Source organism: Phocoena sinus, chromosome 3 (genome assembly GCF_008692025.1).
Source record: "Phocoena sinus isolate mPhoSin1 chromosome 3, mPhoSin1.pri, whole genome shotgun sequence".
Classification (NCBI taxonomy): Eukaryota; Metazoa; Chordata; class Mammalia; order Artiodactyla; family Phocoenidae; genus Phocoena; species Phocoena sinus.
In genome coordinates, this window is record NC_045765.1 from 25,854,537 (window position 1) to 25,871,770 (window position 17,234).

Below are 17,234 nucleotides of genomic sequence, written 5' to 3' on the forward strand. Positions count from 1 at the left end.
TGCATCAAAAACATTAGAGTAAAATTAAAATAAAAGAATCAACACCAGTCTGATGATGTGTTTATTTTTTCCTAATATGTAAGCAATTTCAAAAAAGAAAAACTTATCTTTTATAATTCACTTTTTTCACAATTACCTTATATTAAAAGTTATATACATATAAGAATCTTCAGAAAAAAAACTTCTCAAACCCATTGCCCTAAAACAATCGATTTCATTTTACATAATTATTTCCAAGTGCTTTAACCACAATAATTTTAAGGCTTTTCCACTCCATATTACACTGTTCTGATTTAGGACCCAGACCAAATGGATATTAGATAAGCAATGTTTCAAGAGTATTCACTTTTGCAAAAGCAAAATAAACTCTCTGGGTACATTTAAAACAAGACAGTTTATCATAATTCAATGTGTACCCTGTATAAATTTTATACCATGTAATTTTTGTCTGATTCTAATTTGTCTTACTGTCAACCTAAAATAGTTATATCTAGCTACTCCTTTTTCTCCCTAGTTGTCTCATTCAATGTCAGCTTAATTCTAAGAAAATTTTTTTGATATTAATCCTGAATGAAAACAAATCCTAAATGGCAATAAAATATCACAATGTATTTCACAAAGAAAGCATCAAACTACATCACCTTCTTAAAAAGCAAAGAAAATTTCACCTGAAGTAAACTAAAGGATGATCTTAACAAAATCAAATACTTTTCATACTACTATACAACTACTATTAGCAGAAAACCATAAATGAACTGAAGGTTAAGCTAAATTTCCCAGGGAAAAGAAAGCTCAGTTCAATATAAAAAGCTTATACTAGAACTTAATCTCTTAACATTACTAATACAAACTATAAATCCAAAGGAGATAAGAATATCCTTGGGACTTCCAACAGAGAAGGTTTTGGAAAGTTATTATTCTAGGAAGAAAAGAAAAGAAAAAAAAAACCTCATAGATCTTACTCAGTGTCCAAGTGCTACTAAATATTTGGTTAGGGTTCACATAAATGCCCTCAATAATACCTTAAATGCCTTAAGATCAATTCATCTGAACTTGCTAATGCTAAACTTTCAATCACCATAGTAGAAATGTTCCCTTCACTAAGTTAACTGCAGCCTCTCAAAGGCATGTCTTACTCTTCTTGTCCTCATCATTTATCATGTAAAAATGCCAAGAAATGAGTGGAAAATACACTGGAAACCGCAAAAATAAGTATCAAAAAAAAAACCCCACCAAAACCCTCAGAACTACTAAAAGAGTAAATCGTATGTTTTAAACCTTGAAATACAATAAGGCAAAATTCATTAAGGTGTTTAAAATAATCTTAACTAATGACTAACCACATAAAAAATATTCTCTAACTCTGCCAATCAATCTTCAAAGCCAATGGTAAATCTAGGCATAAAACAAGCAATCTCACATTGCCTTCAATACCAATTAATCAACTGACTTCAATTGATCAACTAAATTTCTTATGTAGAAATTGCCCAAATATATCATTCAGCTTAAAGCTGTTACATGTGAACACCTTTCTTCATCTTCAATAACATTAATTTTAATCTCTAGTAAAAACCTACCTTTGAGGTTCGCTGAAGTTGATCACCAACATATGTTTTACGAAACTGATCCAAGAACCACAGAATTGCAAGTTCTATTTTCTCATTAGAACACTGAGGCAATCCGGTATCCATTAAAGATATAAGCTGAAAAACTCTTTTCATGAAGGAAAAAAGAAGCTTCAGTAAAAATTCTTAGAGAAATACCATTAAAATATTTATCATCAATTTTATATAATATAAAAAGTGGAAAAATACAAATGCTTATAACGAAAATATTTTTAAAAATCATCTGAAATCCTACCACGAAGAGATACTACAATTTGGTCTGATTCCTTCTAGCCCTTTTTCCTAACACATGCACTTCATATACATGCATACAAACCTACATGGACATGCATTTATTATTTTACTAAACATTTATATATAGATACATGACATATACATATATAGTAAATATCTACAATTATAACTATTATATAAACACAGGTATTAACTTATATATTTATGTATATATATAATATTTTAGTAAAAGAAAAATGATATTGAATGTGTAGTTTTGTATTTTACTTTTTCATTACAACATATTTTCATATAACTATATATTTTGGGGTCATATGGTTCAAAATACAAATAAAAGAGGTACAGCCATCAAGCTGTATCACTTTCTTAATGAGTAATAAAAATCTTACCTGAAATAAATTACAAGATGATCTTAACAAAATCAAATATTTTTAATACAAGTATGCAACTATTATTATCAAAAAATCATAAATGAACTAAAGATTAAATTAAATTTCCTAGAGAAAAAGCTTAATAGAATAAAAAGCTTAGTCTAGAATTTCCCCCCACCCCCAAATCCTTCTGTTATCTATCTATTTTCATTAAAATTTTCCAGTGAATGGCTGCCAACTGCCTGGTGCTAACAAAATTAGCATATCATAATAAAATTTTTAAGAAACAGAAGTAGAAGTTCTGGAGGAAACAGCACCTATTTCTTTTTTTTCTCATTATGCAAAGGCGGCTATGCCTAGTCCTAACCCACTCACTTCCTTCCATGTATGCACACGAGAACATACACACACACGCTGTTAACGGTTTGTGTCATTCCAGAGACTTTTAAAATGTATGTATGACTATACATTCTCCTCCCAACTCTTTTACACATATGGAGCATACTACACTGTTATATTGTTAAACCTAGCTTTTTTCATTTAATAATATATCTTAGAGATCTTTTCATGTCAGATATAAAGAGCTTCCTTATTCTCTTTCTACAGCTGCTGAACATCATTATATGAACATACCACATTATTTTCATACTTTCCCCCACTGAGGGACACTAAGGTTGTTTACAATTTTTTGCTGTTACAAAAATGCTGCAATTAACAATCTTGTACACATCACTGCACACATGTTCAGTTATAATATACACCAGTAAAAGTCAAATTACTAGCTTAAAGAATATGAATTTACAATTTTGATAGCTATTACAAAACTGCCTTCCAATGAAACAAAAACAATTTATACTCCCATCATCAGTAAATGAGATTGTCTATATACATATAAATAATTCAGGGTGATATTAAACTTTACAATTTACTGGAATCTGAAAAATGGTATCTCAGTGAAGTTTTAATTTGTATTCCTCTCATGAATGTAAAGTCAAAATTTTCCATATTTTTAAGTAATACATATGTCCTTTTGTGTGCCCTTTTTGCTCATATCCTTTTTTGATTTTTCTGTTGGGTTATTTTTTTACTGCTAATTTCTACAAATTCTTTATATATTAGAAAACTGAGCCCTTTGCCTGTGATTGAGATGTAAATATTTTTCCCCACTTTTTCATTTGTCTTTTGACTTTATGGTGTTTGTTTTGTTTTGTTTTGTTTTTTGCGGTACGCGGGCCTCTCACTGTTGTGGCCTCTCCCGTCGCGGAGCACAGGCTCTGAACGCGCAGGCTCAGCGGCCATGGCTCACGGGCCCAGCTGCTCTGCGTCATGTGGGATCTTCCCGGACTGGGGCACGAACCTGTGTCCCCTGCATCGGCAAGCGGACTCTCAACCACTGCGCCACCAGGGAAGCCCTATGGTGTTTTTTTAATACCATGCATGTTTTTCTTCTTTTTCTTATGCAGAAAACCTTACCAATTTTTCTCTTATGGTTTTTATATAAATAACAAGGTCCTACCCAAATTTGAGGTGTTTTTGTTCCATCTTTTTACATTCAACTGTATGATACACTGAAATTAACCTTGAACCTATCTGGTGAGATATGGATCAACGTTTTTTCACAGATGGCTACCCAGCTGCTTCAACACCATTTCTTTCTTGTATAGTCTGTCTTTTGCCCACTAATTTGAATTACCCCCTTATCACATACATTAGGTCCATTTATGCATTCATATTACTTCCTGGACCGTTTATTTTATTCCATTGAACTGTCTCACTAAACATATCTTGCCCAATTATTTTTTTCATATTATTAAATAACTTTCCAAAACATTGTATAAAATTAAGACTACACCAAATTTTAATAATCTCATTTTGAATACAAACTTACATTTCAGTGAAATATAATTATTCTCCTAGTCCCTACCAGCAAAGAGTTCCAGGAACAAAATGTGTAGGTTACAGTGAATGAACTTCTTTAAAAAACTTGGTATTTATTGCCAAAGTGTTATGAAATAATATTTTGGTAACCATTTTTATAGTTATTAATTCCTAAATTAAGCTACTTATTTAAAAGTACCTTCACTTACTAAATATCTTTAATGCTATTAAAATTCATAAAGGAAAGCTTATAAAGATCAAATTTAAGAATGAGTCAACCAGGTGTGTTTGTTTTTCCTAAAAAGATGTGTTTATTCTCTGATTTTGAAAGGAGGTGACAAAGCTCACTTTTAAAGTCTGTGTATTTGTGAATGCACAGACTCCTGAAGTAATTTTTAGTTAAATAAATAGATACACACGCCAAACTTCATCTCTGGATCCAGGTGATTTCTTAAATGACTTAAAGCATATCCTGCTGTTAAATTCTTTATGAGTAGGGCCTCCTTTTTCTTACTCTGGTTCTTTGTTGATTCTATGCAATGGCTTGTTTACTTTTATTTCCTTTTAATAACATACGTTCCAAAAATCTGAGGAAGACATGAAACCAATAGCCAAGTTTGTTGGGGTGCCTTTACAGCTCATATCAAGCTGGTGATTCACATTTGCTTAAGAGGCAATGCAAATCACCAGCTTGATATGAATTGCAAAGGCACTCCAACAATCCCCAACAGGAGAGTAGGAAAGAGTTCCCAGAAGGGTACATGATCCATCTGTCAAATAAGCTCTGATAGCCGTACAAGAAGTTCATTTGCAAGTGACTGAAATCCAAAAACAATGGCTTAAACAATACAGATGTTATTTTTCTCTCAAGCAAAAAAAAAAAAATTCAAGGCAATGCTCTAGGACTAGTTGGTGCTCCACGGTGTATCAGGGACTCAGGTTCCTTCCATCTTGTTGTTACACTTGCCTCCACTCACCCAATCACTTTATGGTCTAAGATGGCTTCTTCAGCTCCACCCATGTGCATGTATGTTACACGTACCACATTCACTTACATTCAATTGCCCAGAACATAATCACTTAACCATACCTAGCTGCAAGAGATTCTAGTAAATCTAGTCTTATTCAGGTGGCCAATGCACAGCAAAACATTTCAGGTATTCTATTACTGCAGAAGAAGGAAAGAAGAGATACAAGACAACTAGTAGTCTCTGCCACAGTGTCCTTCAAAGATCTGTGGCCACCTCTAATAAGTGCATAAGACCAAAGCTTGTATTGTATATACAATATTCACTTGTGTTTCAATTTATTGTCCTACATTTATTTTTACCTTTATCTTAAATTATCTTTGGAGCATGGAGGGAATAAAAAGATAAATATTAAATAATTTTGATCCAAGTATATGTACACCATTTCAAGTATAAAGAAATGAATGTTTGGATAATCAACTCTTTTATATTCCCCTTAATATCCAATTCTGGAAGTACTTATTCAGTCAACAAATATTTGAAGGCCTACAATATGGCAGGTATGTATTAGGAGTTCAGAATACAATACTGAGCAAAACATATATATTCCCAGCCCTCCAGAAATCTATAGCCTATGCAGGGAAAGACAGTAAAACAAGCAATTAGAATAAGGAATGACAAGTGCTATAATAAACACTACAAAGAAATTAGCTAGAGCTCCTAACATTCTAGGATGGAACAGAGCAGAGAGTGTCAAGAGAAAGGGGAAAGCATGTGCAGTTTTCTAGACAGGAGGGGCGGGGGGGGGGCAGGGGGGGAAGCATGGCTCATTTAAGAGCTGAAAAAAAGTTCCATACAGCTATAAGACAGTCAGTGGCACAAGATGAGGCTACTGAGACAGGCAGGACCCAGATTATGAAGAGCCTGATAAATCACATTGATTTTAATCCCAGTAGCAATGAAAGTCATTGCAGACTTTCAGCAAAGCACAGACATAATCAAATCTTTATTTTAGAAAGCCAGAGAGGAAACAAGGTGCCCACATAAAACTGTAGCATGAATCCAGGCAAATGATGACAGGAGTTAAAACAGCAAGGGTAATAGAAATAACTGGACTAATTGGGATAAGCAGAAGGTAGAAGTGACAGAATGACTATATGGATGCTGGTGAGAGAAAAAAGAAAAAGTTAAGGAGAAGTCCCAGGATTCAAGCCTAGGCAATTGAGTGGACAGTGATGAGACACACAAAGAGAGTCAGGGTCGGGAGTGGATGGAAGAGATGAGTTTAAGTTTAGTCACTGAATTAGAGGTACACGTGGGACAACACATGCAAGGTAAACAGTTCAGTAAGTGTTTGGAAGTCAGAAGATAAGAATTACTAAAATAACACAAATCACTGAGCCATGCTGAGGGCTCAGTTAAGGTTAAAAAAAAAAAAGATAGTTGGCAATGGTACCTATCTAAAGAAGTGTGCAATTTCTTTTATCACTCGACAAATTAAGAGAAAACTCTGAATTCCTTCAGAGTTTAGGTTTTGCCAGGCAGATGAGATAAAGATACAGCAGTGAACAAAGCAGATAAAGCTTATTCCTTCCCTATTCTAGTGGAATAAACATCAAGAGGTAATAAGTGCTGTGAAGAAAACTAAAGTAGGATAAGGATGTTATTTTGGATAGGGAGGTCAAAAGAGGTAGAGACATCTAGGTACAGACCTGATTGAAGTGACGGAGTACTACATAAACATCTGGGAGAAAGCATTCCTAGCAGAAGAGAAGCGCAAAGTCCCTAAAGTGAAAACATATTGGTAATACTCAATAGCAAGGAGGTCAGTGTATGTAGCTGAGTTGAATGAAAAGGGATAGGAAATAAGGTCAGAGAAGTAGCACAGTACACTTTGGGCTATGGCAGGAATTTGGAATTTGTTTCACGTGTGACAGGAAGCCACTGGAAGTGTCTTGTGTAGAGAAGAGGAAGCAACACCTACCGGATGGGAAAGAAGTTGAAGTCATCTACATCACAGCAGGGTTTGGGGCAGAGAGCAAAACACTGACCTAGCTGCAAAAGTCTTCAATGAATAATGAGGAATGATTGAGAGATGAACAGGTGAGAGCAACGTGAAGAAACAGAAACAGAGGGTGGCCTAACTTAGAGGAATGAGCCGAAAAGAAGCAGCCACCAGCAAATTAGAGAGGATACAGGACAAGACAAAATCCCTGGGAAATCTCTCAAGAGGTTTACATTCTGGTCATGATGAATGAAACTGAAATGATTATAAAGTTATCTTTATTTAATCAGAATTGTGTGGCCTGAGCACAAATATACTTATTTGCTAAGTTAAAGCAGCATATTTAAAAATGTTAAAGTAACATGTTTTAAATATCATTATCACAATATTGAAAGTTTTTATGAATATCAACCTTTTTCTGATAAAATAACACATAGATTTTTGGCAGGAGCTCCTCAACGTCCAATGTGGTAGTGTCCTCCCAGAAGTTAAAAAGGTCATCATATAACACCACCAAAAGGCAACAGTATGACAGTTCTAGTTACCTGGAATTTCTCCATGTGAAATTGATATTTTAAAATTTTACATATAACATCATTCTTATTTAATTTAAAATCTCAGCATGTTAAAACACATATATTTATGTTTTTTCTAGGCAAATTATGTAAGTCCTGGTACATACCCCACCTTGAATCTGCTCGGCCCTGTTTAACCCCCCACCAACCCCACCACCACCTCTCCTCCTGTCCCTGGGCTCAACCACTTGCCTTGTAGCCCCAGTAAAGACTCGCACAGCTACTGCAGTTACAAATCCTCACTCAGGGGGAGGAAAGGCCTATCATAGCTCCAGCCAGCCCCTACCTCCAACCAACAGGACCAATAGTAGCTCTGGCTTCCCCAGCAGCTCCTCAAAGAGGCCAGGGAACACAACTAAGAAGTATGGAAAAGTTATACACTCTGGGAGTAGATTTCAACCACTAAAAATGGGATGTAGAAATAAGTGAACATATAAACCACTTGCCCTCAGTCCCCGTCCCCCCCCCCACCACCAAGATGGACTGCTTTGAAGCACAGCTGGTTCCATGTGGTCTCTGGGGAAACCTGTAAAAGTGAGCAACCAGGTGTGTAATGCACCACCTTCTATAGTTGATTCTCATTATTTATGGTAGTTATGTGCTGTAAAATGGCCATAAAAACTGAATTAGCAAATACTGAACCACTGCTCCTAGAGGTAATACAGGAATAGGTTCCCGAGGAACTCTGGTCACAATATTTTCATCAACTAATCAACACATAACCTGTTTTATCTTTTACTCACTTTTCCTTCATTCTTTCTTCCCTGAAAATGTATCCTTTTCCCCACCCCACAAAAAAATCTTAGCCCATAAACTTCAACTAAGACTTTGTTTCCTAGGGAAGACAAGCTAAACACAAAACAAATCTTACTGAGAGCTAAATGTTTGCCGCTTAAAGAAAAAATTAAAATTTTCTACTTGGCAGATACTTTTATTTCCTGTTATATATATTTTTCAGGAAAATAGTGCCAGTGGGAAATTCTCTACTTGATGATGAAAACATTAAAAAAAAAAAATCGAACTAACTATAGCAAAAACTTTACTAAATACGTAATATTAAAAGATGTTACAGAAGTAAATTGTTCACTTGGTTTAAAATTAATCAAAGCAAAAAAAAAAAAAAAAAAATTAATCAAAGCAGGGCTTCCGTGGTGGCGCAGTGGTTGAGAGTCCGCCTGCCGATGCAGGGGACACGGGTTTGTGCCCCGGTCCGGGAGGATCCTACATACCGCGGAGTGGCTGGGCCCGTAAGCCATGGCCACTGGGCCTGCGCGTCCGGAGCCTGTGCTCCACAACGGGAGAGGCCACAACAGTGAGAGGCCCGTGTGCCGCAAAAAAAAAAAATTAATCAAAGCATTTTGAGAATGCCCCAGTCATATTTTAAAGTGGTTTGATATTGGAAATAATAAATCTTAGGAAAAACTAAAAATATTTATGTTCCATTCAGATTCAAATTTCATTGAAATGAGGTAGTTTAAAGGTTAAAAAGGGTATGAAATGAGAGAGAAATCTCTATTCAAAATGGCAACAAATTTATTAAACAGTTAGGAATATATTTAAGAATAATAATGAGGGAGAATATCATACTAAAGACTTCAGTAGGGTGATAGTGGTGTACTAATAGACTTCCAAGATCAGTGGAGAAGAATGAAAGGCCTAGAAAAAGACATGAGAATTTTGTGTAAGATACATGCAGCATTTCAAATCAGTAGACGGTGGGGTTTGACATTAACTGGTTAACACTTGGAAACTTTCGAAAAAGTACATAACAAAATAAATGTTGGATATATTAAAAATTAAATATAAGCTGAAACCATAAAAGATCCAGGAGAAAATATAGCAGAATATTTTTATTATCCAGGTGTGGAACAACCTTCCTAAACATGAGCATTGAAAAAAGTATGAAAGAAAAAATTCATAGATCTTAATATATAAATGTTTAAAGCCAGAAAAAAAGCAATTTCTAAAACAAATTAAAACATATGGAGAAAATGAATAGCAAAATGAATATCAAAATATTACAATCTTTGATATATACTGATATATACTGAGTTCTTACGGATAGATTAGGAAAGATAATCATAAAAGAAAACCAGGTGAATGATACAATCTACATATAATAAAAAATCACAAAGAGAAAATAGAAATGGCAAGAAAAGGAATGGAAAAGAATGTTTGACACCACTTGTAAACAAAGAAATACAAATTAAAATGAGACATCAGTTACCTATGAACTGGCAAAGATAAGAATCCTACCACCTAGTGTTCAACTGCAAAAAAAAAAACAACAACAAAAAACCCCAATAGCCTCTCATGGCCTTTGGGCTCAGAGGATAAACTGGTACTTTTCCAGAAGGCCATTTGGTAAGGTGTATTGAAAGTCTTTAAAGTGCTATATACTATTCAACCACTATTTAGCTTTTAGGACCTAACTCTAATAAAATTATTTTGATCTACATAAAGATATAGCTAAAAGAATATTCACGTTTATAATAAGGAAAAATTGAGAAACAGCCTAAAATTCCCAAAGCAAGGACCTATTTAAATTATGGTACAGCTTAGAATATGTCATGTCTAGATAAAATGTTTATAAATATTATGTTTGAGTTTTTAAAAAAGAATTATTTTGGGGGGTTTTTTGGTAATATAGTGCTTACTATTTGCCAGGCATTGATTGTCCTAAGCACTTTAAAATTATTTTTAAATTATTAACTTATTTAATCCTTATAACAGCCCAAAATGAATTAGATATAGTACTAGTATCCCCATTTTAGTTTACAAAACAATATTATAGTATAATTTTTGTTGAAAAAAAGTTGAGAAATACACATGTAATGTACATATACTCTCAAACATTAGACTCAAAGATCTTTACCAAATGACAGTAGTTATTTCCAAATTAATATATAACTTTCTTTTCATTTAAATCTTCAGTGTTCAACAAAAACATGTATTACTTTGTTATAAAGAAAGATGTTATTAAAAGTGAATTAAAATATATGGAAAACTAGCTTACTCATATTATTCATATGAATATATTTGACTATACTACTTATTAGAGATATGACTTTTACAAATCACTTAAGCCTTGGTTTTCTCATCAGTAAAAAGTAAAATAATACCTTCTCCAAAAGGCCAAGTACAAAATGCTTTAGCTCATAATAGCAGCTCAGTAACTAAATTTCTATAAATTATATGGCTACTACTTACCGACAGGATAATTCTCCATCCATAGCATCATGTTCATCTGTACTGGTATATGTTAATCTTCCTCCAACAACTGTCCCAACCAAGTATACCAGCCAGGCAAGACGTCCTAATATATAACAAGGAAAAAATCATTTAGAAAGTATTGATAGAAATAAGGCTTATTTTTCCCAATATTCTAAAATTAGCGAAAGTTCTTCCAAACAAGTGATAAACTACTGTGAACTCAGTTCTTGACAGAGTGAAGAGTTGGATTTTAAGTTCACCAAGGTAGTATAATAGTGAAAATGACACATTTTAGAGCCAGATACAACTATGAATCCCAGCTCTACCAATCTGCTATGTGATCTTGCGTAAGTATGTCTTCTTTGGAGAAATGTCTATTTAAATCCTTGGCTCAGTTTAAAATTGGGCTATCTATCTTTTTTATTATTGAGTTGTAAAAGTTCTTTATATATTCTAGATACAAGTCTCTTGTCAGACATATGATTAGCAAATATTTTCTCCCATTCTGTGGGTTGTTTTCATTTTCTTCATGGTGTCCTCTGACGCACAGAAATGTTAAATTCTCATGTGGTACTAATGCTAATTTTTCCTTTGTTATTTCAGCTTTTGCTGTCAAATCTAAGAAACCATTGCCCAACCCAAAGTCATGAAGATTTAGTCCTATGTTTTCTTCTAAGAGTTTCATAGCTTTAACTCTTGCATTTAGGTCTATGATTCATTTTGATTTAACTTTTTGTGTATGGTAGGATATAGGGTTCCAACTTCATTCTTTTGCATGCAGACATCCAGCTGTCCCAGCACCATTTGTTGAAAAGACAATCCTTCTGTCATTGAACTGTCTTCCTACCAGTCAAAAATCAACTGATTACAAATTAGAGGGTTTATACCTGAACTCTCAACTACATCTCATTGATCTAGTGTCTACCTTTACACCAATACCACACTGTCTTGATTACTATTGCTCTGTCATATATTTTGAAATCAGGAAGTGTGAGTCTTTCAACTTTGTTTTTTTTTTTTTTCAAGATTACTTTGGATATCCTGGGTCTTCTGGATTTCCACATTAATTTAAGGATCAGCTTGCCAATTCCTGAAAAGAAGCCAGTTGGGATTTTGACAGAGATTACACTGAATCCATTAAGTCAATTTGAGGAATACTGCCTTCTTAACAATATTAAGTCTTCTGAACCATGACCATGATGTCTTCCAATTTATTTAGATATTTAATAATGTTTTACAGTGTCAGTGTACAAGACTTAACACTTCTTTTGTAAAGTTTTTACCTAAGTAGTTTATTCTTTTAAATGCTATTGTAAGTGGACTTGTTATCTTCATTTTTGATTGCTCATTGAAAATATATAAACCCACTGTTGATTTCTATCTATTGATCTTGTATCCTGCAACTTTGTTTCTCTTTTGTTAGTTCTAATAGTTTTTTGGGATCTGCCATTTTTTTCACTTTCTTACACCCTTCATGTCTTCTCTACCCTGCTTACCTACCTCCAGTTCTACTGCCTATCATTATAATCTCTGTCTTGCATACAATGTCAACTTCTCTCCTCCTCTGACATACTCATCTTACAAAACTGTAATTGTTTAAATCCAATTCTCCACCTACTCTTTGCCTATCCTCACACAGCTTAATGTACCTGCAAAAAGATACAACCATGTTGACTAGTCTCACTTTGAATGCCCCTTCTCAGTCAGGTCTTACACAGCTATCCTATCAATTTTCAATACCTAGACTACGGTAGTGTGTCTTCAAGATACCCATCAATTCCTTCCCTCCATGTATGCAATTGCCATCAGGAAGTGGAGTCTATTTTTCCAATCCTTCGTAAGTCTGGGCTGGACTGTGACTGCTTTGACTAAAAGAATATGGTAGAAGTGACACTTATTCCAGTACTGGGCTTAGCCTTTAAGAGAATTGGCAGCTTCTTCCAGTCTCTCAGGGAATGTTCACTTAGGGGAAGCCATTCACCATGTAAGAAAACCACATACCCTGAGACCTAAAGGCTAGCCATGTAAAGAGACTACATGGAGAGAGAAATGCCCAACTATAGCCCATTCATCAAACATTCCAGCAAAGAGAACAGACTTGTGAGTAAAGAATCATTCAGGTTATGCCAGCTGCAGCTGTCACCTGATTACAGCACCTGAAAGACAGCAAAGGAGAACCATCTAGTTGAAACTTATCAATCCCAGAGAACACTGAGAGATAAGAATAAAATTGTTATTTGATAAACCACTAAGTTTTGGGCAAAAGATAACCAGAATACAATCTGCCAACATTTCATATCCACCTTTTCTGATTCATTATTTTTTAAAATTTTACTTATCACTTTCTAACATAATATATACTTTATTATTTATCTTGCTTTGTTACTTGTCTATTCCAATAGAATGTACACTGCATGACAGCTGTTATTTTTTCTGTTTGGTTGTCTATTGCATATCCAGAGCCTGAAACAGTGCCTGGCATACATAAGTTATCAAATAGACATGGGTTATTGAATTAAGAAATCATTACATAGAAAATACAGCATGAACCAGGCAAGAAGAAGTTAACAGCTTATTATCAATTTAGTAAACATTATAATGTAGAGTTGTTATTAAAAACGAATGTTAATGGTAGTTACATTTCTCTTGCTTAAATAAAAGCAGCTTCTTAAAGCACATTCAATGCAAGGTATAATCTAGTCTATCCTGCTATTTGCAAATTCATCCACGTGGTAAAATTTATTTGTAATCCCCCAAATCAATACTTGTGGTCATTCATGGACAGATGCAGAACAGCAAATAATTTAAGTTGCCCAATGTTCACATTCCAAGATCAGGTAAAACAAAGCAACAATCTGCTTTCTTGTTTCATCTCTCATTCTATAAACAGCTAAGTATCCCTTTTTGGTATCTTTTTGGTACCACATTGTTTTTTCACTTTTGTGCTCCTTGTTTATAATTTTACTCTTTAAAATAGTCAATAAGAATAGTGCTAATGTGTTGCCTAGTGTTCCTAAGTGAAAAAAAAAAAGCTATTATGTACCTTGTAGAGAAAATAACACGTGTTAAGCTTCGTCCAGGCATGGGCTGTAGTGCTGTTGGCTGTGAGTTCAATGTTAACGAATCAATGATATATATTAATGTAAATTATCTTTAAGCAGGAATACATAACACAAGGTTATATGCTGATCAGTCGATGAAAATGTGACCAGAAGCCTGCAGGAACCCAATCTGTATTTCCCCTAGGAGCAATGGTTTAATATTTGCTAATTCAGTGTTCACAGAAACTTTATGGAACATTAAATACCAAATAAGGAGAATCGACTGTATATCTCAGAATCTTACAAAGGTTATCATCAATAGATTGTGCTCCAATGTGTGTGGGGCATACACATTTTATATAATTGATACGAATCTAAAACATTGTGACCATAATCTTTGGTGAATGTAGTATAATAACTTACCTGCCCTATGAGAGTCATTATTTTAAAAATATCTTACTACAAATTATTTCTCAAAATGAAAAATATTATTTAAATCTAAATAATAACCTTCTTTATATATTTTATCTATTTAGATTCTTAGATACTAATTTTGCTTAAAGTAAGCTTCACTATTACTAAAAATAATAGCAAACACTTAAATAGTACTTAACATGCACTAAGTACTATTTTAAACATTATATGTATTATCTGTACCTATATTTATTTAGTGTCACAAATCCCTATTAAGAAGTATATGATTCAAATATAGGCAACGGATTTCCAAGAGTCCATTCTCATACCGTTATGAGATATGTACCACTTCCTCTCAAAACTGATTAAAATACTTGAACAACACAGTGGTCAATCAGCTAGACAGACCTTGATGATCCAACAACCTCTTAAGTGTTTATTTAATACATTTTAATTCCTAATCCTGACTGTCCTCCACCTGTCTCCCAGATTTTTGCTACACATGAGACTGCATCTCCCTTTGGGATCATTTCTAGGGCATTCACACTTCTTTTGATTCCCAAACCAGCCACCCTAAAACCAAGTATATGTGACACGTGAAACTAACATTTGTTGAATAGCTGAATTTAAAATAAGCAAACTTACTTTTGGAGTTTATAACTAATGTAAATGTAGAAACATCTGCCTACTAGCTCTTCATAAAACAAGCCATCTTGAAAACAGACACTGATTATATATGTAACTTTTATATTTCTCTGTTGGAAGATCAATATTTAAAAATGGAGGCAATACAATTTAGCCACCAAGAGCACAACTTGGATTCAAATTCTGCCTCTACTATTTATTATGCTTGTTACTCAATCTTTTTGGCTTTAATTTCCTCATTTATAAATACGAAATGCTAATAATAATTGGCTCGTAGGCTTCTGACAGCACTGAATGGTATTCTGCATGTAAAGTACTCATAATAATTCCTGCTACAAGGGCTGACTAAATGTTGACTATTATTATTATTATTATTAAATAGCTATACTGTTTTTAGTTCTTCTATATCATAGCTACAAAAGCCATAAAACATATCAATATGGAATATTTATATGTCCATTCTAAGTTTTACTTTCAAGCTGCTCAAGAAAATGAAGTCACACAATATTTAAGAATTTTTAAGTTCTTCCCTCTCTACCAAAGAGGCTTTTCGCAATTAAAGCTACTTACAGTTAGCTATGTCTACAAACAAAAACCCTGAACTGAAAAACACTCAAGAATTTTCAGAAAATTCATTTGCTGAATATCTACTATGTGCCATGTTCTGTCCACTGGGATATAACTAAATATGTATAAGGCAGGGTGAGAAGGGAGAAAGAGACCCTATGCTTAACAGGTTGAACCTGGTGAGAGAGAGAAAACTGAAAAGATGATTTTTCAATGCACTGTGATGAGATCACTGTCTAATAATAAATACTAAATATAGGACAAGAATTTCTCAAATTTTAATTTTTTATTCTTTAATTCATTTTATTTTGTGACCTTGAAATTAAGGCTTTGATATCAAAGAATGCTATGCAAAGATAGCATGTGAGCATTTTTTCTAAAATTATGGTAAATTTTGAATGGAAGTTTATTCAGAGAGAAGTAGGATATATATTCACTCTTTCCCTGTTTTAGAAAGCAGTGATTTCTATTGTATGAGACAAAAAAGCAGGAATTTTTAACCCTAAAAATTAACAACTACTAACTGAAAAAATTAGGATTAGTGTTAGAAATGAACAATGCAATGAAATATAAAGGCATTTTAATTAATCTATCAAATACAATTTTCCTATTTCACTGAATGAGTGATATTTCTCATACACATTAAACCTTACCCTAAAACTCTAGAATATTAGAGTTACAGCATTTAGAATAATAGATGTTAAAAAGTTACATTGGTTACGGAATTATATCCACAAAGTTTAAAGAACCATGTAAAGCCATAAATCTAAATTGCATTTAGAAATTTAAATATCCTATATATGAGTTTCATATCTATAATTTTATTTAAAAATTCTCAGATTACATTTCCATTATAGTTTTTCATTTTTCGATTTATTCTGAAATGTTCAGGGCACTCGTTCAGCAGCTGTTCAAGAACAGAACATTTTTTCCTTTAACAAAATAATTATTGCTGTAATAATCTGTAATTATGGTTTATAACTGCAATAATCCCAAAGAAATCAGTCATTACCCTAGATCACAAGTAATCGTTAACTACTGTTAATGATCTATTTATTTCTTAGGGATTATTGTTTTCGTAAACCATGACCATATCACCACGAATATGGAAGAGCAAGACAATATAATACAAGTGAGATCATAATATAATAATAAACTTATTTTGTAACATTAAAAGCCATTAAGCATCTAAATTAAAGCACACATAACGAGAGCATATAATTTTCTTTGTTCAACACTAACTGAAGTCTTTACACAAAAGAAATTGAACACTACCATACACAGCAGTACAAACTAGAACCACACCACACTAGGCACTTTTCATAATATAAAACAATTATTTCCGAATAAACCACAGATATTTTTAAAGGGCAGACAGATTCCTTTTCACTAACCTTTTGACTAGAAGAAAGGAAAAAAATATCTATTAAACATTTCCATGTATCAGGCATTATATTAGAAACTCTGAAATGATGTTTCATTAAAACTACAACTACAAAAACTCCCTGAATTTGTATTAGTCAAGAATCAGGTCTGGGGCTTCCCTAGTGGCGCAGTGGTTAAGAATCCGCCTGCCAATGCAGGGTACATGGGTTCGAGCTCTGGTCCAGGAAGATCCCACATGCCGCAGAGCAACTGAGCCTGTGCGCCACAATTGCTGAACCTGCGCTCTAGAGCCCGTGAGCCACAGCTGCTGGG

The 17,234-nt window shown here is 33.7% G+C and overlaps 1 protein-coding gene across 4 annotated transcripts in view; it reads right to left on the reverse strand.

The window, feature by feature from the left end:
* Positions 1 to 17,234, reverse strand: part of RANBP17 (RAN binding protein 17) — a 318,400-nt gene that overhangs the window by 236,058 nt on the left and 65,108 nt on the right. For all 4 annotated transcript variants that reach the window (XM_032626913.1, XM_032626914.1, XM_032626912.1 and 1 more), the window contains 2 exons: positions 10,867 to 10,972; positions 1,578 to 1,713 (listed from right to left, as the gene is read on the reverse strand). In XM_032626913.1, coding sequence (XP_032482804.1) covers positions 1,578 to 1,713; positions 10,867 to 10,972 — 242 coding nt within the window. The remainder of the gene's footprint in view (positions 1 to 1,577; positions 1,714 to 10,866; positions 10,973 to 17,234) is intronic.